The sequence below is a fragment of the Phoenix dactylifera genome, unplaced genomic scaffold (genome assembly GCF_009389715.1).
Source record: "Phoenix dactylifera cultivar Barhee BC4 unplaced genomic scaffold, palm_55x_up_171113_PBpolish2nd_filt_p 000007F, whole genome shotgun sequence".
Taxonomy (NCBI): domain Eukaryota; kingdom Viridiplantae; phylum Streptophyta; class Magnoliopsida; order Arecales; family Arecaceae; genus Phoenix; species Phoenix dactylifera.
Window position 1 is genome coordinate 984,410 of NW_024067666.1, and position 24,985 is coordinate 1,009,394.

General features: G+C 41.5%; 2 protein-coding genes across 2 annotated transcripts; both read left to right on the forward strand.

Annotated features, from left to right (window-relative positions):
- The first annotated feature begins 3,116 nt into the window (after positions 1 to 3,116).
- On the forward strand, positions 3,117 to 11,522 carry LOC103705431 (hexokinase-2-like). The gene is made up of 9 exons (XM_017842324.3): positions 3,117 to 3,513; positions 4,459 to 4,609; positions 4,721 to 4,903; positions 6,255 to 6,329; positions 6,474 to 6,629; positions 6,753 to 6,851; positions 6,932 to 7,062; positions 9,969 to 10,050; positions 11,014 to 11,522. The coding sequence occupies exons 1-9, from the start codon at positions 3,248 to 3,250 to the stop codon at positions 11,341 to 11,343; spliced, it is 1,473 nt and encodes a 490-aa protein (XP_017697813.3). The 5' UTR covers positions 3,117 to 3,247; the 3' UTR covers positions 11,344 to 11,522.
- Positions 11,523 to 17,508: 5,986 nt separating this feature from the next.
- LOC103705430 (leucine-rich repeat receptor-like serine/threonine-protein kinase BAM1) lies at positions 17,509 to 21,485 on the forward strand. Its single transcript, XM_039115710.1, has 2 exons — positions 17,509 to 20,188; positions 20,808 to 21,485. The coding sequence occupies exons 1-2, from the start codon at positions 17,518 to 17,520 to the stop codon at positions 21,260 to 21,262; spliced, it is 3,126 nt and encodes a 1,041-aa protein (XP_038971638.1). The 5' UTR covers positions 17,509 to 17,517; the 3' UTR covers positions 21,263 to 21,485.
- Positions 21,486 to 24,985: the final 3,500 nt, after the last annotated feature.

The following is a 24,985-nucleotide window of genomic DNA, read 5'->3' on the forward strand; positions in this document are numbered from 1 at the left end:
TTTCAGGACCTAAATTCATATGATGTAATAACTGGGATGGATTGGCTCGTGTCTGGAAAAGGTTGGACACAGTTGTGGTAAATGATCATTGCATGAATTCTTTCCTCAAAGTTGCCGTCAGACATTTACCAAAGGTGGGTTCTGATCACTGCCCAATTCTAATTAATACTAAGATCAGAAAGGCACTTCTTTTAGGTTTGAAAATTTTTGGCTGTCCTTTACTGAGACAAGAAGCAGCAACGTGACCGTCTCCCTTACCCCCATCTCTGGATTTAGAGAAAACCCCAAAGCTAAAGAATTAAAAATAGTGCCCTAGTTTGGCATCTAGAGTCTGCAGTCGGCCCCCTTCCGAGTCGATCACCATTGGCGGGCTCAGCCTTCAATGGATCAAACTATTTTATTTATTTGAGGTTAGAAATGGAGTAAAAGAAGAGATCGGGATAGCTTGGGTCTTGGGTCGTGTGCGGGGTATGAGTTTCTCCATTATGATCAATGGATTGCCATCACCGTTTTTCCAGTCCACCATCGAGCTTTTCCAGGGTTGTTCCTTGTCTCTGTACTTGTTGATTATCTGTGCTAACGTGCTCTTCCATGGCATGCGGCCAGCTTGTCGGAATTAGGAGCTGGAGGCCTATGCACCAGCCCCGGTGTCCAGCCGATCTCTCACCTTTTTTTTTGCAGATAATTGTCTCCTTCTGGTTAGGGTGAGGGTGAGGGATGCGCAAGCTCTCAAGGGTATATTGGTGGACTATTGCAAGACTTCAAGGCAGAAAGTGAACTTCACAAATCCACTATCTGTTTCAGTCCAAGGACAAAGTCGTGGGTGAGGCGGGAGATCAATGGGATCCTCGGGATGCGGGAGTAGAGGGGGCCGTGGAGCTAACTCGGAGTCTCTATCACGAGGAGAAGGCTGCCAGTGTCGGAGTGCTCTGGGTTGGTGCATCGGATTCAGGACTAGTTAGAGGGCTGGAGGGCGTTTTCTCTATCCATGATGGGCAAGCTGACGTTGATCAGGTCGGTTTCGAGTTCCATGCTAATTTACCTCATGTTCAATACTGTTGTTTCAAAGACTGTGCTGATAGGGATCAAGCAGCTTCTTTAGAATTTTCTTTGGGATTCGCATGGAGGTAGCCATGGGGTGCATTTATTGGCCTGGGAGAGGTTTGCATGCCGGTCCACGAGGGAGAACTGGGGATGCAGTCCCTTCTGGAGAAGAGAGAGGCGCTCATTGCTCATCATGCGGTGAGGCTTATCCTTAAGCCACAGAAATTTTGGAGTCAGGTGATGAAGGCTAAGTATGGCTGGGTGCGGATTGATGAGGCGGCTCTGAGCAAACGGAGGTGCTCCTACCTGTGGCGAGAGATTTGCAGGTATATGCCCACTACTTTGGCGAACATTAGATGGTTGATTGGTGATGGGTAGAGCGTAGATGTGGCAAAGGACCTCTCGGTGGACTCTTTCGTTGAGATTTGGCCTACTATGGTCAGTGTCGAGGCTGTGGACGAACTCCAGATTTGTGATCAGCTTGGTCCGGAGAGGACAGAGTAGGATGCTGGCAGGATCAGCAGTTATTTGGAGAGCATCTTTCAGAGCGGGTCCAGTTGCTTTCGGTCCTAGGGTGTGCTGGTCCAGATGTGAAGGTTTGGAGCATGTCCTGTAGAACCAATGTTAGGGTGGGAGATACCTACCGCGCCTTCAAGCGGGAGCATAGGCTAGTGCTTGATTGTGCTTGGATCTAGAGATTTGGCCTCCACCTGCGAGTGACATTATTTTTGTGGAACGTGGCCTAGGAGCGTCTACCAACAAAATTTGTGCTGAGTAGAAGAGGACTAGGTATCAACCCCAGTGCCCAAACTACCAGGTGGATAAGACCGTGGATTATGCCCTATTTTAGTGCGAGCAAGCTAGGAGGGTCCGGAGGTTTGTTGAGATCCCGCTGGATACCTGGAGCCAACTGGGTCTTTTCTTACAGGCGATTCATCGATGGGTCGACGCCCTCCAGACACGACAGGGGGCTATTGGGGCAACCTACACTACTTACGAGATCTAGTTGGCTAGGAATGTCGACTTTCGACGAGAGTAGTCCGTCTCTAAGGTTTGTTGTGGAGCGTGCCGGTTATAAACGGCTGAGATTACTCATGCAGACATGGCATATGGACTTTTGATAGCTCGGAGCACCTGAAGCTTCCCCTCTAGTCATGTAGCACCTCGGACAGTATTCTTCACCTAAGAATCCCCACCCTCGAGTTTCTTCAAGATCAATTTCGATGGATGCATGCTTGATGGCGGTAGGAGGAGAGGTAATGGCTTTATCATCGAGGGCCTGGACTCTAGGGTGATGGTTGCTGGTGGCTGCCAAATCTTTGACATCTTAGTTTCCGGAGCTGAGAGCGGCATGGGTCGGCCTAAGCCATGCTCGGCGAGTGCTGCAGGCTAGCTCAGTCATACTGGAGGGCGACTCAGCCATCATGATTGGCTCCAGTGGCGATGGAGGGGGTCGTCCCTTGCTTCAAGATATTCTGGCTATGATGAGTGATGGTGTGATCTTTTAGGCCAAGCATGTTTTCAAGAAGCAAATGGAGCCGCGAACTGGGTGGCTTCATCTATGGCCGCCACTCCAGAGTTACTCTGTGGGTTGAGGAAGGAGAGTTATCTAAAGCGCTCCGAAATTTGTTGTTTCCTGACTTTATAAATCATTTATTTCAGCAAAAAAAAGAGAGAAAAAAATAGAAAAGAAGCTGTGTTGCATCAAGATTGAAGAAATTTTTCTAAGCTGCCCAGCCATCGGATGGGCAAGGACAAAATTCTAGCTTGACAAGGCTAAACCTATTAATTATTCTATTTAATTATTACACCGGGATAACAAAAGGAAAGAGAAACTAATCTCCAACTTCGTAACCACGATGGGATTGAGCACAAGAGGTCCCTATACTGGACGTAGGAAGGTTGGTCGCATAATTTATTCGAGTTGGTGTCGCATAATTTGTTCGTAGACTTTTAACAGGTCTACGAGCTTTTAATTCTCCCCAACCGTTAGATCTGATTTAATAACTGTCTGATCGTAACTGCTTCCCGCGCTCTCGTTTTCGCCACGATGCGGAGCCCAGAAACGGAAGCGAGAAATCCCCGTTCCCTGCATCGGAGGAAAAAGCGGGCGCCGTTGCTGGTCATCAGGAGAGACAGATGTGGGCCGAAAACCCTAACCCTTGTTTCGTTGCTCTCCTTGTCGGATTGGAGGGAGGAGGAGATGAGGAAGAGAGTGATCGCGGCCGCCGTCGCGGCGGCGGCGGCGGGGGGGATCGCCGTCGCGCTGGTTTGGTCCCGGCGGAGCGCGCGGCGGTGGGAGCGTGCGGAGCGCATCGTTCAGGAGCTCAGAGAGGGGTGCCACACGCCCGTGACGAGGCTGTGGGAGGTGGCCGACGCCATGGCCAGCGAGATGAGGGCTGGGCTCTCTTCCGATGGAGGGAGCAGCCTCCGGATGCTCGTCACTCCACTCGAGTCCCTCCCCACTGGGTAACTTTCATTCTACTTGCCTTTCTCTTGTTTGATTGGAAAAATAAATGCTTTGAATTGCTCTCTCCTATTAAGAAATTAATCTGTTAATGGTAGTGAGAATTGATCGAAGATTTATTATCAAGGATTCATAGGCTTTGCTTTTCCTTCCGCTTCTCAATATTCTGGAACTTCCTTCTATTAAGATTAACCTGCCATTATCTATCACCATTTGCTTCTCTCGGTATTATAGACTCTAAGGTCACGTTTACTTATCAAGAATGGAAATCAAGAACCTTTTTCCCATTCCCGGTGTATCCATTGGTGATGCAATTATTTTCCCTCGTAAAAAGAGGCAAACCTTCTCAGATATAGTATCTTACTATATTATTGCATTACAATATCTAATTTGTAATATGAAATTATATCATAATATGGTCATATTTTAATTATAGAATTAAATCAATTATTTACTATACTAATATACATTATTGTCACAATCATTACCATCTAATATATTTATTAGTATAAAAGCATATCCTAGTACATGAGGCTCCCGTTATTGTGGGATCTAAGTTTGAGTCTATTTCCATGTTTCAAACCCATGATATCCAAGTCACAATAAAGCAACCTTACTGTGAAGAATATGTTCCATGAACTTCTGATAAAAAATGACCTTGTCATTTTCTTTTACATAATCTCTATAATGCCTCCAATGATGACTCAAAAAGATGCAACAGATTCTTAGCCATATTAGCTGTAGCTAGTTCAACATGACTTCTAAAAACTCACCTCAAAATGGATAAGAAAGAAAAGAAAAAATTATGTTAGCTTCTACATTTATTTTTCCAAAACTAAGAAAGCATCTGAATGACTCGAAGCATATGGAAACATGATATTGTTGTAACTCATATGAGAAGGTTGAGACTGTGCTCCTCTCACCCTTAATGCTTGTTTTAAATGAAGCAATGAAGAAGGGCTTTTCTATGGATTAGAAATCAACCAAACCACAATTCGTATGTTATGTGTACAACTAGGAGGAATGGATGCTCGTGTCATCAAGAAACATTTAGCAGAGGTTCCTGTGCCATCCAATTTAATGGTTGGCACTTCTGAGGTAAGAATAACAACTTTAATTATTTTGAATCTGTTGATTTATTTTTCACATATCCTTGTTACAAAACACTAGTCAGCAAAAATAAGTAAGACTTATGTCCATTGATTTCAGGACCTGTATGACTTTATTGCTGCAGAACTATCAAAATTCATCTCAGCAGAGGAATTGAGTTATAATATTCAAGATAGAAGACCAAAAGAAATCGGTGTTACCTTTTCATTTCCAGTCATCCAAAATTTGGCATCAAATGGGACCATAATTGAGTGGACAAATGGTTTTTCTATCAAGGAGACAGTAAGTTTCACTTTCTGCTCCTTGGTTGGTCTCTATTTAAGACATTCGCATAGGATAAAGATGTGCAATTTTTATGTTTTTCATTATACTCATGCACAGAAATGTTTTATCTGATAGAAAAGCTAATGGACACCACAGTCAGATCGTGGTTCTCTTTGTTTTTTTATATTCTGGACATCATCAGCTATATGTTTCCCTGTATATGTCTATCAGAAATATATTCTTATTTGGCAGGAGGTTAAATTTGTTTTGCTTGTACTTAAAACTTCAGAATTTAATCTGTTTTGTTGTCATCCATCACTCTGATGTTCATATAAAATCATGACTGGTTTTAAATGCTTATATGTTCCAATTCAGTCCGAGCATAAAAGCACTTCAGTTTGAATCAAATCAGGTTTTTTTATTTACTATAAGATGCGTTAACTGGAAAAAAAAACTGCTTTCAGCCAGTCAATCCTATTCTTGCTAAGCAGAAAAGGTGGGGAGATAGGGTGGTATGACCATACCACGAAAAAATTGGAGTTTTCAATTTCCAAGCCTGGTTCCTAGACTATTTGAGCCACTGACATGTGTTTGTATTTGCTGGGTTTATGTGATTACTGTACTTGTTTATTGGTATGCTGATTTTCTTGACAGACATATATTTATCCCCTATCTAAAATAAAAAATGGGACTTGTAATTGGAATACCTCGTCTCACAAAATCTAGCATATTTTGCATACTACAGCGGTTGTCTTATCTGACATTACGTTCTGTCTTTTTCCCAGAATTTAGGATTTATGCAAGAGAATAATTTACATTTAGGGTCTGAGTTTGGAAAACTCACCGCATCATATGAAAGTGAGTGTGACAAGCAACACTTCATGATTCTTTGGCATCCATTACTGTATTTTGCATTTCCATTGAGGTGTGTCATTAGCATAACTTACCTTCGTAATTCTGAAAGTTCTTTTGACATGTTATGTCACAATATTTTCATTATATAGTTGTCTTATGCTTTTTTTATGTGTAGTTGCTGGCATTAGTTTACTTGATTATAATGTTTTAGATTAAATATTTAACTGTGCATGCTTGATACACGCACATGTTTGAGTCATTAACATTGTACTTGCTTTACAAAAGTGTCAATAGTAACAAAAATTTCAGGTTGATTGAAAATAACTAATAGAACAAAGAAAAGAATATTATAATGACAGAGTAGGCTAATAATTGTTATTTCTTCCACTAGCATATTAAATGATTTCCTATAAAGCCTTTGAATTTAGAAAATTATAAAACCAGGAGCACTATTTTCACTTTAATTTTGTAATTTTCTTATATTTGTGTTTTGACTCCTCATAAATGGAATCAGGGAGAAAAAGATGCTGCAGCAGAGATTAATAAGGCCCTGGAGAAACATGGTGTGGACATGCATGTTTCTTTTCTGGTAAATCTCACTCTCTGAAATTATTTCTAGTTTATCATCTCTCTACAATATGACATGTATAGGCGATGTTCCCTTCTGCATTACTTGCTGATTAGATATCTGCAGTCACCATGATTTTTTAAAGCTCTGTCAGCACCTTGTCAGGTTAATGATACAGTTGGGGCATTTGGTGGAGCTAGATACTGCAGCAGTGACACTATGGCTGCTGTAACCCTAGGGATGGGGACAAATGCTGCTTACATGGAGCCTCTTCATGCTATTCCCAAATGGCAAGGCCCTCATCCGATGCAGGGAGTAATGGTCGGTGTACTCTCCGAATCTGTAATAGTATTTGCTCTTCTTTTAGTGGCTTCAAGTTGCATCTCTTTGTCAAAAGGATGGAAACTATCTTACATTTTGTGCTGTTGTTCCGTTCTGTTCCAGATCATCAACATGGAATGGGGAAATTTCCAGTCTTCTCATTTTCCTATTACAGAATTTGATGTTCAGATAGATGCTGAAAGTCCCAAACCTGGGGGGAAGGTAAGAAACTTGTTCTTGTAATTAGGAGCTACAATAAATTCTTCATTTGCCTTATTCTTGAATCCTTTTTGTATATTTAGGTCTTTGAGAAGCTCATTTCTGGAATGTATTTGGGAGATATTGTTAGAAGGGTTTTGTTGAAAATGGCTGAAGAAACTGCTCTCTTTGGAGACACTGTCCCTTTGAAGCTTAGGATTCCATTTGTGCTAAGGTGTGCCCCCCTTTTCCCCTGCGTAAGGAATCAAAACACTCAAAGTTATTGCCAATTTCTAAATATAATAAGCTGTTATTTTTTGTGTTGGAGGAACAAGCTATTAGGTTTAGAACATCATTTTGTATGTAAAGTTTTTGGAGCAAGTTCTGTCAAATCCTATCACAATAAATGGAAACATTGTCAATGTGCTCAATTAACAACAAACCTGGAGGAGAAAAGAAAGGAAGGATAGCATGCTTCTACTGTTAGAGGAATCATATTGTGCTTTTCCCATGGTGTATGACAAAGATGAGTGCCTAAAAATTTTATATTGATTATTAACTTTATCTTATTAAGGTATTTCTAGAAAGCTTAAGTTCATTATTTATTTACTTTCAAAGGAGTAAAAATCCCTCTTTTACTCCTAATTTTTTACGTGATATACTTGGAGTAGTCATGTAGCTTTACTTTTTGAGAAGTCATGTAGCTTACTTAATATGCTAGAAATGCAATTCTAGGTTTTTCCCCTCTTTTTCCTTCTTCTGTTGTAGCTCATATAAGGGCAGGCCTTACCGCAACATTGAGGTTGCTCCATTGTGACCTGGATATCACGGGCTTGAAATAACCTCTCCGCATGGAGGGGTAAGGCTGTGTAAATCTGACCCTCTCCAAACCCTACAATGGTGGGAGCCTCATACACTGGGATGTCCTTTTCCCTTTTGTAGTTCATATGTTGTGATATGAGTTGGCTACTTTCCCTCATAATTGGGTGAAGAGCTATGCTCTGACAACAAACTCATGGTCTTAAATTTTCTTTATTACTTCATGATAAACAATTTGGACTGTGATAATAATTTAATCTAATCAGTAACTCTAATTTTACAACTTTATAATTCTATATGTACTTATGGACTATAGTTTGTCTGGTTTAGTTTTGCATCAAGTATGTGTGCAGGTTTGTTTATGTACCACAAATTAGATAGAGGCAGATAGGTTATATGGGACAGAATACATATGAATCAAGAGTGAAAAGAAAAGATGACACTGAGGTTTTATTGATTCCATGAAAGTGATCCAGAAGTATGGGATCTAAGTGGTTTACTTTAGGTCTTTAAATGAAGTCAAGTTATTGATGCAATTTATATATTTTCATTGCATTTTCATGAAGTTACTTCAATTTGTAAAGGATTTGGAATCACTCCTTGTAAGTAACCATATGTAGACTTTGGCTACTATTTTTGAGCACGGTTGCCATAATGACATATGGTTAACCATTGTTGAACATGAAAGACCACATACTATCAATCATAATTGACCATTGTTGAACCTATTATGTTTGTCACTTCTAGAAGCTCAGTTCTACAGTGCGAAATGCCTAGATTGGAAGCTCATGTTTTGGGAACTGATTTCATAAACTTCTCGCTGTTACATGCAATAAAATTAATTTTCATGGCACATGTTGAGGCGATGGAAACATAGGAAGAATGTAGAAACTCTTCATCCAACTTGTCCAAATTAATGGGGAAATTGACTTATCAGATAGAAGAAAGCAGAATTTTTTGCCAAGAACACTTAAATCGATATGATCAGGCAAGAAAAAGCATAAAGGCATGAATCATCCTATCATCAGCTTAAAATTAGCAAAAGTATTGTGCCTACTTCTGATGTGGATTCAAAAATAGTTGAGAACTTGGCCATCTTCCATGATGTCAAGATGTTTGGATGCTACTTGTGGTTCTGTATTAGCGAAAAATAGCCAAGACATAAAGAAGTAAGACCTATTGCTCACTATTAGATGATAATCAAGCATCACCTTATTAACTGGGCACTTTTAGTTGAATGGCCGGCGCAAAGAGTACACAGTTATTACTTAATTGAGTTTTTTTGGGATCTTATAGATATAGCTTGTACCCATTGACACTTTCATCATATTTTGTTTAAAATCTAGTGAGAACTCTTGCATAAAAAATAAGAACATGTGGAGAGAGTAGGTCAACTTGACTCGATTTCCTTTTGAAGGTAAACCAACTCATGCGAGAGTTGCTACTGAGCTCTTCAAAGAAAGGTCTAAAAGTAGTACACATTAAAAAGCTCCTAGCCAATCCCAGACTCAGTTTATACTATACAAAAATCCCATTTGATAGAGCTTAAAGATGGATCCATTTCTATCATGATGTTAACAAAGTTTCTATTAGCTCCATAGCATGGGATGTTTTGAATTTTCTTGCCTGTCATGAAAGTGGCTTGTTACATGAGTAAACAATCAGCTTCACAAGTATTCAACAATAAAGTTTTCAAAACCCCTTGTCTCAATGATGTCTTGAGAAACAGGATTTTGGCCTCCTGCTAGCTCATAGAGGATACATGATAATTGTGAACAGTTCCTCTGATCTAGGCTAGATAGATTTAGAGCATTTCTGGTTGTAATAATAAAACTGAGAGTCCATTGGGCTGGGTGACATAAATCAAGTATGTCCTAGAATACCTACTGGTTCTCTGATGAACATATTTAGGACATGCTCGATTAAGCCATCAGGACACACTGCTCTTAGGCAGAAGTCGTAGAACTTTCAACTTTCTCCAGTGTAGGAGTGTACTAAGAAGGCCATTATGACTGTCTGTAACCAAGTAATGTGACTGATTTTAAAAGCACACATGAGGGTCAACAACAAAACAACAAATTATAATGCAGTAACCAATCAAAAAAATTAGCATTTCCATTTTGATCCTTGTACTAATTCCCAGCATGTAACTTCTGCTTGCTAAAGTTTATGGCCCAACCACTTTCTTCTTTGCTTGAGTAGACAGTTTGCCTTTGCCGTACTGGATTTAATAATTTATTTTGTTTCTTTCTGCTGTTTTACAAGTCAAATCCCTTATGATCTAATGTGACTACTAAATTCTTAATATACTTGTGCTTGCAGAACTCCTGATGTGGCTTCCATGCATCAAGACTTATCACAGGATCTCAGCCTTGTTGGAGAGAAATTGGAGGAATGTTTGGGGGTACGTAACCTTTACCCAGAATGAAACCTTGTTGTTAGGTCATAGGAGGAAAATGTTGGAGTTTACACTATACTAGGTGTTAAAAAGCAAACTCGGCTTTCTGCATGTTTTCTCCTTTGAGATGGGTTTTAGTATCATGCATAACCAAGAAATTCACACTGATTAAATCAGGTTCTAAAACAACGGGTCTTCAGTGTGCCTGTATACCACTTTCAAATTGAACCAATGTCTTGTTGAGAGTATTTTTCTTTAACCATATCATGGTATGGTTATAGTTTGACGTTACTCATGGCATAATTATTTTGTAAAATTGCTAACTTTTAAGTAATGATGGCATGTTGCTCCATTTTGTATTAACTTTTGTTTATTAGGTCAGCTTTACAAATTTGTGTGTCATTCTTTATTTTCTGTAAGGATGCCGAACCTGTTATACAGGTATAATCTATCAAACATCCTTGGAGTTTCTCCATAGGGTAGAGTACCAAGGAAGAACTTGGAGGAGTCCAGAGGAGACCGAGCACATGGTATCCCTATTTTATAGGGATAATGGAACACACCTACAAGGTTATTTCCATTATCCTTCAAAAATAGGGATAAATAGATCCCAAGCATCCTCTGATCTCTCTATTCTCCTTTGAGTTCCTTCCTCAACCATCTTAAGAAGCAACCGTCTCATCCGATTAGTTATAACCGGGATGGGCATTACATCACCGAAACAGTCCCTTAAAGGTTTACATCATCATCATCATTAGTTTTTTCAATGGCTTCCTCATCACTTGTATCCTGGTTAAAGTTGGGCCCTCTTATTTCTCTTGCACATGACCATAGCATCTCAATTAAGTCACCATTTTCTACAGACTACAAGGAAATAACAACTTCTAAATTGTCAGTTGTAATGGTATTTCATATTTGCTAGTATGTTAGAGATATTCTCTAATATTATCTGGGTTTATTTGATATCAGATTCCTAATACTACTGTAAGGATGAGACAACTTGTTGTTGAGGTATGTGATATTGTTGCAAAACGTGGAGCTCGTTTGGCTGGTGCCGCTATAGTAGGGATCCTAAAGAAGCTTAAAAGGGATGGAACTGATAAGAAGAGTGTGGTCATGGTGGAGGGAGCACTCTATGAACACTACAGACTGTTCAGAGCATATCTGCATGATGGAGTGAAGATGATGCTTCATGGAAGAAATTTGGACAATGTTATAATCGAGCATTCGGGTGATGGTTGTGTAATTGGAGCTGCATTGCTTGCTGCTTCAAAGTCTGGACATGCAACGAACTCCTGAATCCTGATACATGGTAATATTTTCATTTTCATTTCATATATTTTGCAACATCCTTGATTTTAAGTTATTCTTTTTAATCATTGTATTTATTTATGATTTTCTGGAAATTTAAACATATTCTGACGTAGTGTGCAAATGCCAGTGAGGCCTTTCTCCAAAAAAATTACCATTGTAAGTCATATGACTTGTTGCTCTCTCCAAGTTTTGCCGGTCCTAATTACTGATTTTAGAGAAATCTTCAGCTTGATCCCTCTTTGCTAAATGTGATATCAAAAATTCATCTCTGATAGGATTACTGTCACAGTTATATAATGATGGACTTAGGTTTTTGCTGCTTGATTTCAACGTACAATATAATTTTCCAAACTCTTGTGCAATTCATGGGCATATGGTGTGCTTGATCCAAATAATTCTATCGTCGCTTGGATTTCAGTGTGATCTCCCCTGCACTTAACGGCCTAGATGGTTGCTAATAACTGTGTTTTGTTGTATAGCTAGGTTACATGTTGCTGTTATTGCAGCAACTTAAATTCTATTCTGCTGCTTGGTTGCATGTGGCTTATTTGTGTGACTCCTGCTATGATGCTTGTTTTAGCCAAAAAAAAAAAACTAGTGACTGCAACTTGTCCTTCCATATGACCAAGTTAATGCAACTGAGGTTTCTTATGAAGTTTTAGTTCCACAGTTTCCACCGGCAAAGGCCCAAACAAGAAGAGGAACTTGATTACTTATTTTAACTAGTGTGACAACATAACCATTACCTACAATCAAACTATTAGTTTATCTGTTCATTAACCCGAAGTGTGATGGAGGTGGCCATTTCATCTCTCTGTTTGGACACCCCATATTTTTGTGTTTTCGTCCCGTTGGCGACTTCAGTTTTCAAGGTGCATATTCATTCTCTTGTTGTGTAGTGATGCATGCCGTTTTTGCCATGGTCCCTTTTCATTCTCCTTCTGAAAAGGTCAGGACCTGAATCAGGGATCCCTGTGGCATACACTTAGCACTTTCAGAAGTGGTCCACTGCAAGCTCAGGGAAAGCATCATAAGTTTTGTGTCCACTCCAGGGTCATGCCACTGGAACATGGACATAGACTAGGTCTTTTGTTAATTTCCATCTGAGTCTAGGATTATCAAAATCTTCTAACTAAAACTGCTGTCAGCTGTGGCACTACTATTGAGAGAGACAGAGAGAGAGACTGGGTGGATGGCTTGATTTTACAATCGCATGGAACTGCTGAGGAAAAGGTCAGTAAGCAGTTTCAGTGGTGCTGAACTATTTTAAGGTTTGTGAAGGCTGATCATTTCAGCTTTTATCAGCTATCTCAGGAGAAACAATTCCAAGTTGAACTGGCATTTTGCTTTATATAGTTTAATATACAAGGCTGAAAAATTCTTAAAGGACTAAGATAACAACATTCTTAAAGGATTATCCTAATACCTTGACCTAATTATAATGACAAAGATAACAACATTATCCTTTGGAACATCATACTGGTATATTCATGTATCGATTTACATTGGCTAAGCCAATTACAATCAATGTGACCGATGCTTCGTCCGAGATGAAAGCCGAAGCTAATGTTTCTTTTATTTTCTTTCTTACTTGATTAATCACTTCATACTTCACAGCATCCACGGTGCATACTTAAAAATCCTTGTCTGCAACAAATGGATGTCAATGATTCTAGTTGGATCTTATACTGAATGATACTGAAGGGCAGCCCAACTGCCCGGGATATTTGGTTATTCTCAAGCTGGTATAAAGTGGTTGGAATGAGCGTTTCTTGAAGGGCAGTAGTTGGTAAAGGGTCAGTCATGGAACCAAAGTATGGTCATGTGGTTGTTGGCATCCCAGACAAAGTAGACAAGCACGCCACCATTAAAGATCCACAAACCTAGTTCCCAAAGCTACCTTCTTAATGCTAATGATATCAATAACAGTGCATGCATTCACGTACAGTAATTTAACCATCTAGGTGCACTTAATTAATTTGATCAGAATAATAGCAGCACGGATTTCCAAGTTCTACTATCTTCAAGCTAATAAAGTTAATTTACTCGTAGAATAAAATAATAATAACATAGACAAAATCTCGCTTCCAATTTCCCCAAAGTCACATGTTGCTTTCCCTGGAACCAATAGTTAGGACATTAAACAAAGCCTCTTTTATCCCGAAGCTTGTATTGTGAGTATGAAGACGAAGACTAGATGGCCAGCTTGGTGCTGACCTATTGCTAGTAACAATATCTTCCAAGTTCTTCGTAATTGTGAATGATATTTTGTATTTGTAGACATGATATATATTCAATGATGCATTTATGTCATGATTTTTTAAGATAAGATATTCACGATTGACTCGCAAATTATATAAAATCTGATAGCCATCTGAGAGTCATCCTATCGAAGTATGGTAAGCAATGGAGCAAAGAGGACTCTGATTCATTACGGGACAAAAAAACACAGAGGATATCTTGCCTCTCCTCAACGATTCTCTTTTGGTAATCCATAGCTTTCCCTCCAGACTTAAATCTCTTTGTTAAGCCAACGATGGTTGTTGTTGGATATGCTAATGCTGTAACTACTTGTGTTCTGCCTTGCTCATCACAAAAACAAGAAAAAACAAAATATCTTCGCATGATTTTATATATATATATATGTATATATATATATATATATATATATATATATATATATATATATGTATATATATATGTATATATATATATATATATATATGTATATATATATATGTATATATATATATATATATATATATATATATATATATATATATATATATATATATATATATATGCTTCGGAACCGACCACAACTCATACGAATAGCCATCCAACCAAAGCCCGCCATGTAAGCCTTGAATCGACAAATAAAGCCTGTCATATGGTGTGTCTAGAAATGCGTGTGCAACTTTGAATTTCAAAACAATCTTCATAGCTGACGACACCTTGGTCATAATCCTAAACGATTTCTGAAATTGCGCCAGTAAAATAGACAAGATGTGATCCGCACATGAAATGCTTGCACTTAATTCTCGGAATGTGCGGAGGTCTGCCAATCTTGGCCGACCCATGTGCTTAAATTTCTGAGCGACATGCGCTCGCCTTTGCCTATAGAATCCATTTTTCGAGTAACCTTCTAGGTAAGTACTCTGGTACCCTAACAGACTACTGAGAACCTTCTCTGATCCCTGAGTGTCGTTCTGTCTTAGATATCGAAAGAATCTTCACCACACACACTCAGGTTAGAGCTCAGTCATGGACCAGAATTCCGAACACAACAATCCACTCTGAATTGCAGCGTTATGCGACCCAAACAGCACAACACCAAGTCCCCCAACATATCTTTCGCTCAGCATCTGGGTCAGACCAATTGCCGGCAGCAACCGGTGCTATATTTTTATAATTTTATCAAACTTTTAATTATTCAGATTCTTCTTCAACTTGTGGCATATTTTTTGAAAGAAAAAAAAAACTGGAACTTTGTCCCTCCCTCGCCAAACAGTCGACGCGTGCAAAAACTGTTGACTAGGCTTCGTTTGAAATGGGGTCATCTCGTCATTTCCTTTCTATAGAAGGGGAGGAGGTTGGGCTTGCTGGGCTCCTTGGGGACCACTGTGCTTTTTACTCATTACTGGTTGAAGTGACCCAGACTAAAAACTTTGGGTTCAGGTCTTTATTACGCCAGAGAGAGTGGGGAGAGAGACAGCACTGTGCGGGCCTTCAAGGGGCTCCTTTCACTGTGCCGCTATCATCACGGCCCCTTTTGGGACCAAATTTGACCTCCACTTCAAAGGAATCATGGCTTCCTCACCTTCCACTACTTTTATTGACTAACCACCTGCATTTCCACTGCTTTCGTAACTATAAACTACACCAAAAAGAAATCAAGATCATGACAAAAGCTGGTAAGATAATGAATCAGAAGAAACCATAGTTGGTCCTCCGAATATATCAGAGGCCATTATAGGGCCATATCTTGGTACTTGATTATCTCACATCCTTAAGAAGACCTAATAACTTGGCTTCCAACCTTCTCAATTTGTTTGGTCCTATTGTTTCTTTGGTTGGAATAGAAAACTGTAGTGAGTCCTTGGAAGCTTAGAAATGGAGTGGGGAAATTTTGAAGTAGCAATTGGAAGCCATCTCACCCATGCCAAAAGGAAAGATGTATAGAGATTTGGAGATTTAGGAATATTAGGTAGTCAATACTTCCAAAGATCTCTGCTATCAAGACATCGGATCTTTGCAAGGCAGGTTGTAGCAATTTTCATCAATATTGAAATAAAATATTATCATGCAAGTGTGGACCTTGTTTGATGTTTCTTTTGAGGCTTACATAATCTAAAAGTGGTTATTTGGTATTCTATTGCATGGTTGTATTTGACTTGTATGCTTGTCTATATCTAACATGTCTCCAATTTTAATTTTTCTTATTTTCATCTAAAATAATGCATACAAGGCTACTCGTGATTACATTAGGGACTTGTACTAAAACCTATCGAGTAAGCTATCCATGTACACAACCTACATGAATATCCCACGCATAAGATCTTATTAAGCTCTACTTTGGAGAATTCTTGCTATGGCTCGATCCAAGCAACCCGTATTCTAGCTTGTTTTAAACACTAAGTGCTTGAGTTATATAGAAGCATTTTAAAAGCATCCACATTTAAAGCATTTTACGACGAAGGTGTACAAGCATGAATGTGTAATACACCTATATATCTACTCTTTCAATACAAACCGCCTTGTGTAGACTCTTTAGCTTTAATAGTTGTAGAATGAACCCAATTATACATCCTAAGATGCTACCGAAACCTTCTTTTAATTAATACACACCCTAGTCCGGTTCATATCTTACTTGAGGCAAAGGAACAAGATTAGCATCATCTCAAAATAAGAATGTACTTATGAGAGAGAATTGCAACAAATAATACTTCTTCTCCCATAATCACACCCATCTATGCTTCCCTTTATGTGTAGCATGCAAATCATGCTCCATCTCTGTTTAACAACCATCTCATATATGACCAAGGTCCAATTATTACTTTTCAGTAGATTCTTCTGCATGCTTGTGCGAGCCTTGGCATCACTCATCCAATTATTTTTCACTGTTAAATCAGTGAAGTAGCTTGGATAAGGAAATGCCTTAGGGCACCAGAGTGGGAATCCCAAATGACCTCTCCGGTCTGTAGGAAGGTCCAAGCTTTAACTCCCCAAAACAAGACGTCATTATTTCTCTGAATCACATTTAATAATGGACCCTAACACTAGAAGGGTAAAAGAAGTAGACCCAGAAGCGAAGCTATAAAACAGTCCAAAACAAAGTAAATCTAAAATATTTCTCACTGATAGCCCTTACCTGAGAAAGTCCGAGATCACCCTGCTCCAAAATATTTCTTCACTCATTTACACACACAGAGTAGGAGTAGCTGAACACTGTAGCTTCCGTGTTCCCTATCCCTGTTATCCCATCCAACCACATCTCTAATATCTCTCTCTCTGTTTCAGCTCACCAGCTAAGCCATGCAGCCCGTGCTGAAGTGAATTAAATGGTCCCGTCAACCCCGTTATCCATCGTATCCGAAGGATACCATATTCGCATCCCGATGGCTTCTCAAGTCCAATCGATAAACGCACCACCATCATTTTTACCACATAAATAGATATCTGTTATTATTTATTCGATACAAGAAACCTTAGAAATATATCTATCACAAAAAAAAAAGGTGCAATTATATATCCATAAGCTTTCTTTTGCGATTATTTTTTAAAAAAATTTGGGCGGTAATTGAACTGGAGGCGAGGCAGAGAGAAAGGCAGAGGATCCGTTATTAAGTGAATTGGATTCCCGAACCGTCTCATTTGTTGTTTAATATATTAAAAAAAATTAAATTAAATTTGCTTATGTTATTTTACTACTGTATAGTATTTTTTTATTGATCTATTTGGCTGTGCTCACACGAAATTAGTGTGAGCAGCCACCCAAAAAAACAAAAAAATTATGGGCGCGGCCATCCTCGATCGGATAACGAGGAAAAAACAAAGCGACAAAAAAGGCGCGAGTTAGAAAACAAAACGCGACAAAAATCCCCAATAATAACCCAGAAAAAGCCGCCATAAAAACCCCCACGCCTTTCCGCCGTGAGAATGAAGCGAGCGACCGACAACTCTCTACTCTCGCTACTTCGAAGCAGCCGGAGAAACGGAACAAAGAAAATGCGATTGCTCTGTCTTTTTCTCCTCCTCTTCCTCGCTGCCCTTCGCTCTTCCGCCGCCGCCTCCGGCAGAGGAAGGGTGGTGGAGCACCGCGCTCTCCTCGACCTCAAGGCGGCGCTCGGCGACCCATCCGGCGCCCTCGCCGGCTGGGACGCCACCGCCGACCACTGCCAAGCCTGGTCCGGCGTCGCCTGCGACGCCGCCGGCCGCGTTGTCTCCCTCAACATCTCCCACCTCAACCTTTCCGGCCCCCTCCCCCGCGCCGTCTCCCGCCTCCGCTCCCTCCTTCACCTCTCCGCCGCCGCCAACGAGCTCTCCGGGCCCATACCGCCGGAGCTCTCCCTCCTTTCCGGCCTCCGTTTTCTCAATCTCTCCAACAACGCCTTCAATCGCACCCTCCCCTCCGCCCTCTCCCGCCTCAAGAACCTGCACGTCCTCGACCTCTACAACAACAACCTCACCGGCGTCCTCCCTGTCCAGGTGGCGGACCTCCCTGCCCTCCGCCACCTCCACCTCGGCGGCAACTTCTTCTCCGGCGCCATCCCGCCGGAGTATGGTCGTTGGGAGCATCTCGAGTACCTCGCCATTTCTGGCAACGAGCTCGGAGGCCCCATCCCGCCGGAGCTCGGCAACGTCACCACCCTCCGAGAGCTCTACATCGGCTACTTCAACAGCTTCCAGGGCGGCCTCCCGGCGGCCATCGGCAACATCACGGCCCTCGTCCGCTTCGACGCCGCCAACTGCGGCCTCTCCGGCGAGATTCCGCCGGAGATCGGTAACCTCCAGAACCTCGACACCCTGTTCCTCCAGGTGAACGGCCTCTCTGGCGAGATCACGCCGGAGCTCGGCAAGCTCCGGAGCCTCAAGTCCATGGATCTCTCCAACAATGTCCTCACCGGCGAGATCCCGCGGACCTTCGCCGAGCTCAAGAACCTCACCCTCCTCAACCTCTTCCGGAACAAGCTCCACGGCGCCATCCCGGACTTAATCGGAGATCTTCCGAGGCTGGAGGTGCTCCAGCTCTGGGAGAACAACTTCACCGGCGAGATTCCCCGCCGGCTCGGTATGAATGGCCGCCTCCAGCTCCTCGACCTCTCTTCCAATAAGCTTACCGGCTCCCTCCCTCCGAATCTCTGCTCCGGCGACCAGCTCCAAGTACTAATCGCCCTCGGGAACTTCCTTTTCGGATCCATCCCGGAATCCTTTGGCCGGTGTAAATCCCTCAGTCGGATTCGGATGGGGGAGAACTACCTTAATGGATCGGTCCCCAGTGGCCTCTTCGGCTTGCCGAAGCTCGCACAGGTTGAGCTCCAGGACAACCTTCTCACTGGTGGCTTTCCGGAGACCGCCGGCTCCCGGATCTCGCCGACGCTCGGCCAGATCATTCTCTCCAACAATCGCCTCTCCGGCGCTCTCCCGCCATCCATCGGAAAATTCTCCGGCGTTCAGAAGCTCCTCCTCAACCAGAACCAGTTCTCCGGCCGCATCCCGCCGGAGATCGGGAGGCTGCAGCAGCTCTCCAAGATGGACTTCAGCGGCAACCGGTTCTCCGGCCCCATCACTCCGGAGATCAGCAAGTGCAAACTTCTAACATTCGTCGATCTCAGCCGCAATAATTTCTCAGGCGAGATCCCGGCGGAGATCACCGGAATGAGGATCCTGAATTACCTCAACTTGTCGAGGAACCATCTTGAGGGGAAGATTCCGGCATCCATTTCCACAATGCAGAGCTTGACTGCCGTGGACTTCTCCTACAACAACCTCTCCGGCCTGGTGCCGAGCACCGGCCAGTTCAGCTACTTCAATGCCACATCCTTTGTTGGCAACGCCGACCTCTGTGGCCCCATTCTCGGGCCTTGCAGGCCTGGAATTTCCGACGACTCGCGTCCATCTCATTCGAAAGGTTCCCTCTCTGCTTCCTTCAAGCTCTTGCTTGTCCTTGGCCTGCTCATCTGTTCCATTGCCTTCGCCATTGCTGCCATTGTCAAAGCTCGGTCCTTGAAGAAGGCGAGCGAAGCTCGAGCATGGAAGCTTACAGCTTTCCAGCGTCTCGATTTCACCTGCGATGATGTTTTGAATTGTTTAAAGGAGGAGAACATCATCGGGAAAGGAGGGGCTGGCATCGTCTACAAGGGTGTGATGCCCAACGGCGAGCAACTGGCCGTGAAGAGGTTCCCGGCGATGAGCCGGGGTTCATCACATGACCACGGGTTTTCTGCGGAGATTCAGACTCTTGGCAGGATCCGGCACCGGCACATCGTGAGACTGCTGGGCTTCTGTTCTAACCACGAAACCAAGCTACTGGTTTACGAGTACATGCCAAATGGGAGCCTTGGGGAGGTTCTCCACGGGAAGAAAGGAGGGCATTTGCAATGGGACACCAGGTATAAGATCGCCGTGGAAGCCGCGAAGGGCCTCTGTTATCTCCACCATGATTGCTCCCCTTTGATCCTCCACCGCGATGTGAAGTCGAACAACATCCTCCTGGATTCCGATTTTGAAGCCCATGTTGCTGATTTCGGGCTCGCCAAGTTCCTGCAGGACTCCGGTACTTCTGAATGCATGTCGGCTATCGCTGGCTCTTACGGATACATTGCTCCAGGTATTATTCCTTTCATCCTTTATATTAAGATTCTCAGTTAAGCTGCAGGGTCTTCATTTAATTTGGGTGCGAAATTCATACAGTGATTGCTTTGTTAATGGAAGGGCAGGTTTTAGTGAGGATGAGATGGCCTCTGTGCTCGAAAGAGTTACCTCAGTCCCTTTGTTTCTGTTCTAGTTCTGCTAATGTTAATACCTGTTCTCAGCAAACTTCAACTAATGCATGAGGAATTTTTCTCAATCTGTTTCTTAACCCCACAGCAAATAGAGCATGCGCTATCTGGAACCATTTTTAAGTCTGTCACTTGTTTCCCTCTGTTCTGTTCTAGTTTTCTCATGGTGAACTAATCCGGCTTTTGGTACCAGTTAAAATGAAATAACTCGAATGAAAGCTTTTACCTTTTTCCTAGGATATTCGGTAATCCAGTAAATAGACCATGAACCATTCCAGCAGAGTTACCTGTTCTCACTTTATGTCTGTTCTGCTTCAGCAATTCATGCGAACTTGTTAAGCGGCATTAGATTTTTTGTTTATTTATTTCTTTTTGATCGAACTTGGCGTGAAATTTTTAAGGTTTCTACTTTGTACTAATTAAATATTTTGTCATCTGGATGTACAGAATACGCCTACACTCTGAAGGTGGATGAGAAGAGCGACGTTTACAGCTTCGGAGTGGTCCTCCTGGAACTCATAAGCGGAAGAAAGCCTGTTGGGGAATTTGGAGACGGCGTCGACATCGTCCAATGGGTGAGAAAGATGACGGATTCTAACAGGGAGGCGGTGACTGAAATCCTGGACCCAAGGCTTTCAACGGTTCCCCTTCACGAAGTGCTTCACGTCTTCCATGTGGCAATGCTCTGCGTGGAAGAACAAAGCGTCGAGCGCCCAACGATGAGGGAAGTCGTTCAGATCCTCGCCGAATTCCCAAAGCCAAAACCAGGAGAGGACTCATCGACCAATGAAGGATCTGTACCGCCGCCACCGGGGCCTTCGGAAGAAACACCCGGCAAGGAAACCAAGGAGGAGGAGCAACCGGCGCCACGGTCACCACCACCTGATCTCCTTAGCATCTGAAGTCTTGGGGTTAAAGTTGGCTTTTAGGTTTTTTTTTGTTTTTTGTTTTTGTGCTTTCCTTTGCTTGATCTACGGCTGTAGGGTAGGCTTAAGTTGTTAGAATTCCTGTACAGCTGAATCGGATGGGCTTTGCTTCATCAAAGTTGGTGGTGTCAGGGTTTTTTCACTAGTAAATGAAACGGCAGGAAACAAACACCAGGGCTGATACAGGATAGTATTGAAATCTGCGTAACTGGGTCAGTAAATTTAATTGATATGGATGCTTATAGATTGAAGAGCGACAGAGAGAAGAAGGTCTCTAACTCTCTCAGTTCCCGAGGCTCGGCTCGGTTCAGTTACGTTACCTGTGACCCGACTGCGGATTAGAGTCTCAGGACGGTACGCACGAGTAAACGAAAGAGTGCATGTCCCCGCGCTATTTAGAAGTCAACCGTTTCAAATCAATTCCATACCTTTAAAATTATTAATTGAATATTAAAGCTGATCTTACGGGTGCTTTGGTCGGCTGGATATAGGTCGGATCAAAATTTATCAACTCAAAAATCTAACTTATTTATTAAATAAATTTAAATATTTATTTATTAAATAAATTATAATTTTAAATTTAAGTTTGATATGTTTACTAAATAGATGATTCGACTGCATAATTCATTTATTAAATAAATTAGATGGATTTTTAATGGATTAAATGGATTTAAACAGATTCAACCGATTAGGTGAGTTGGATTAAATAAGTTAGAAACAGATTAAACAGCTTTTAAATAGATTAAACGGGTCTGATTATGACTCGATCCAATTATTAAATGGATTAGAATAGGTTAAATGAGTTAAAGGTTAAACTTGAACCCAATCTATTTGATAAACAAGTCTTAATAATTGACCCATTTATGATCCAAGTCTATTTATGTCAAATTCGAACATCCTTAAAGCAGCTCATTCGTGGTCGGATTGATAGGGTGGGTTATAAATTGCTACCCGTAGTTGATCTATAGCTAGAGGTTTTGATAAGTCATAAGGAGAATTGTTGGGGAAGCTGATGTGGATAACGGTTAATTTTGATTCTCTTATGGAGCAAGATTCGCTATATCGATACCAAATATCATATAAGTGCTACACTAGCACAATATCGGTACAGTACGGTATGAAGTTTTTTTGGCGTGCCAAGTATGGGTACGCCATCCATACTAGGTACCGGTACCTAATCGGTATTGTACGGTATATCCTATACTGCCCGATTTGGGCCGGTACAACAGACCATGTTATGAAAGTTCTTTTACTAGTATCATCACTAAGTGAACGAACTTCTAAATAATCCAGATAACTAAAAAAAATTAGTTACAAAAACACAGATTTTTTTTTTTATAACACTGATAGCATCGTACCATTCTAGTATGAGTACATCCAACAAAATTAGAAAAGAGAAAAAGGCGAAAGGAGAAGGGAGAAGACTCAAGACTATCCCATAACAGATCATTGGAGCGCTGGGCGATGAAGGATGCCGCCCAATCAGCCGCTCTGTTCGCTTTCCAAAACTCGTGAGTGACTCGAATTTCCAGACAATTTTGCAAGTGTCACGGATATCGTGCAGTAAGGGATGTTAGCCACCAACCCTAGCATGACCTTGGATCCAACGGATGATAGTCGCTGAATCTCCTTCGAGCTGAATTCCATCAGCTCCTAGGACAAGGCGAGCATAAAAGATATCCTCCCCAGTTACTCTCATCTCTGCCTCAAGTACAGAAGTGCCATAAAGTTGACATCCCCCGGCCGCAATCAAGCTGGAATCAGAATTTCTGATGACAAATCCGGCCCCGCCTTTTTCTCCATCTTCCAATACACTACCATCGAAATTTACCTTGAGAATGCTCAGGGGTGGGGGCACCCAGATAATTAATATCGCCTGAGGCGCCATCAAAGCTGAATGAGAGCCCCAAATATCCCTTACAATCTCGATTCCATCGACGGCCTCAACCTCATCACACTCTGCTGCATGGATGAGCATTCTGTCTGCGACACACCTCGGGCTCTATTACTTATCCTCAAAAACTTTGGCATTTCTGCTTAACTAAACATGATAAGCAATAGAATCACATCTAAGACCACTAGCCAAGCTAGCAGGTGTCTTCACAGACTCCTTCAAGTAATCTAGGAAAGCTACGGCTGGGTATGGAGATTGCAGGAAGTTGTAGGCCACCCCTGTTAGGCGCCATACCAGGACAACCCTTGGGCATCCAAAGAGAACATGTAACACATATTCATTTGCATGTACTGTGCTTATGATTAGAATAAATTTGTAGTAGTTTTCTTGTCATGGTGCAACGCACAAGAAAACATAGGGATAATAGGTACAAAATAATACAGTAGAAGAAATATGATAGAAGAAATATATGAGTCACAAAATGTTCCTCCTTTGTTCAGTATTGCTCAGTCTTTCCTAGTAGCTCTTGGAGAATTAATCTGGAAAACCTTAGGGGACACACCATTCGGTGCTGATGAACGCCCCATTGAAATTGTTTTTTTTTTTTTTGGTACAACGGTTGATCATCAACTCTAGGATAGGTGCAACCAATAGAATCACAAGTGAGAAAATAGCACAGCGTTGGAGGCGAAACCCCCTGATGTGCCCAGAAGATCTCTTCGGAGTATTGGGCAGCATAGATAGCAACTCAGTCTGCAGCCATATTCACCTCTCGATACACATGTACAACCTAGAAGGTGCTGCACTACTTCGCTAATCGACGGATGTCGCAAAGTAAAGGGGACCCATCTCCCATCCGCCCTCCCCACGTATCCAATCGATCACCGTGGCTGTGTCCCCCTCAAGAAGGGTACCTGTCTCGCATAGGCGATGCCTTTCCATGCTGCCCTGAGCTTCGCCTCCATAGCTGTCAATCTAGCGGTGCTTTGGCCTCCTACAGCAATCAACCGTGAATCGTGACTCCTAATCACAAAATCCACACTTGCTTTATCTTCATCACCTAGGATGCTACCATCGAAGTTCACCTTAATAACAACCATTACTCATTCAAAAAATAAATTTTCAAATTTTTAAAATTAAAATAATTGCTGAAATACTGGTTATTATAGTCGAGTGTTATAATAGAAAGCAGCAGGATTATCTTTTTCTTCACCTTCTATTATATAAAATGATATCTTTTGGACCATATAATCACTTTTAGAGAAGTTTGTAAGATGAAAGTTTGAATTTTGAAAATATTAATTAATTTGAAATAAGATACAAGCGAAAATAGCATTTGTCATGTACCAAACAAAAGGCAGTAGTAATTTACGTTAATAATCATTTGTTATAATTGGAAATATCAAGAAACAATGACCAATAGCAGCCTTTATGAATTTCCATATTATACCAGATGTTACAATAGTTATAGCATCATTATTTAAAAACTATGGTGCTAACAAATAGAATAAATACAATAAATCTAAATGTGAGAGAGAGGGTGACTATGTAGGATGGATTTATTTATGATTTTAAGAGCATATAGCCTATTATGTCTGAGTTTTTTCAGCCGAGATATTGATTTATGGCTGTATTAAGGCTCCATCGATATGATAAACACAAAATATTGTCCCTTGTTTATAAACCTAAACAATCAGAGATATCGGTCGATGTAATTTATCGCTAGATATTTTTAAACACTCTCACCATGCAATAAAGATGGAACGAACAATGGCTTACGGATGAATGATGGGGAGAAAGAAAAC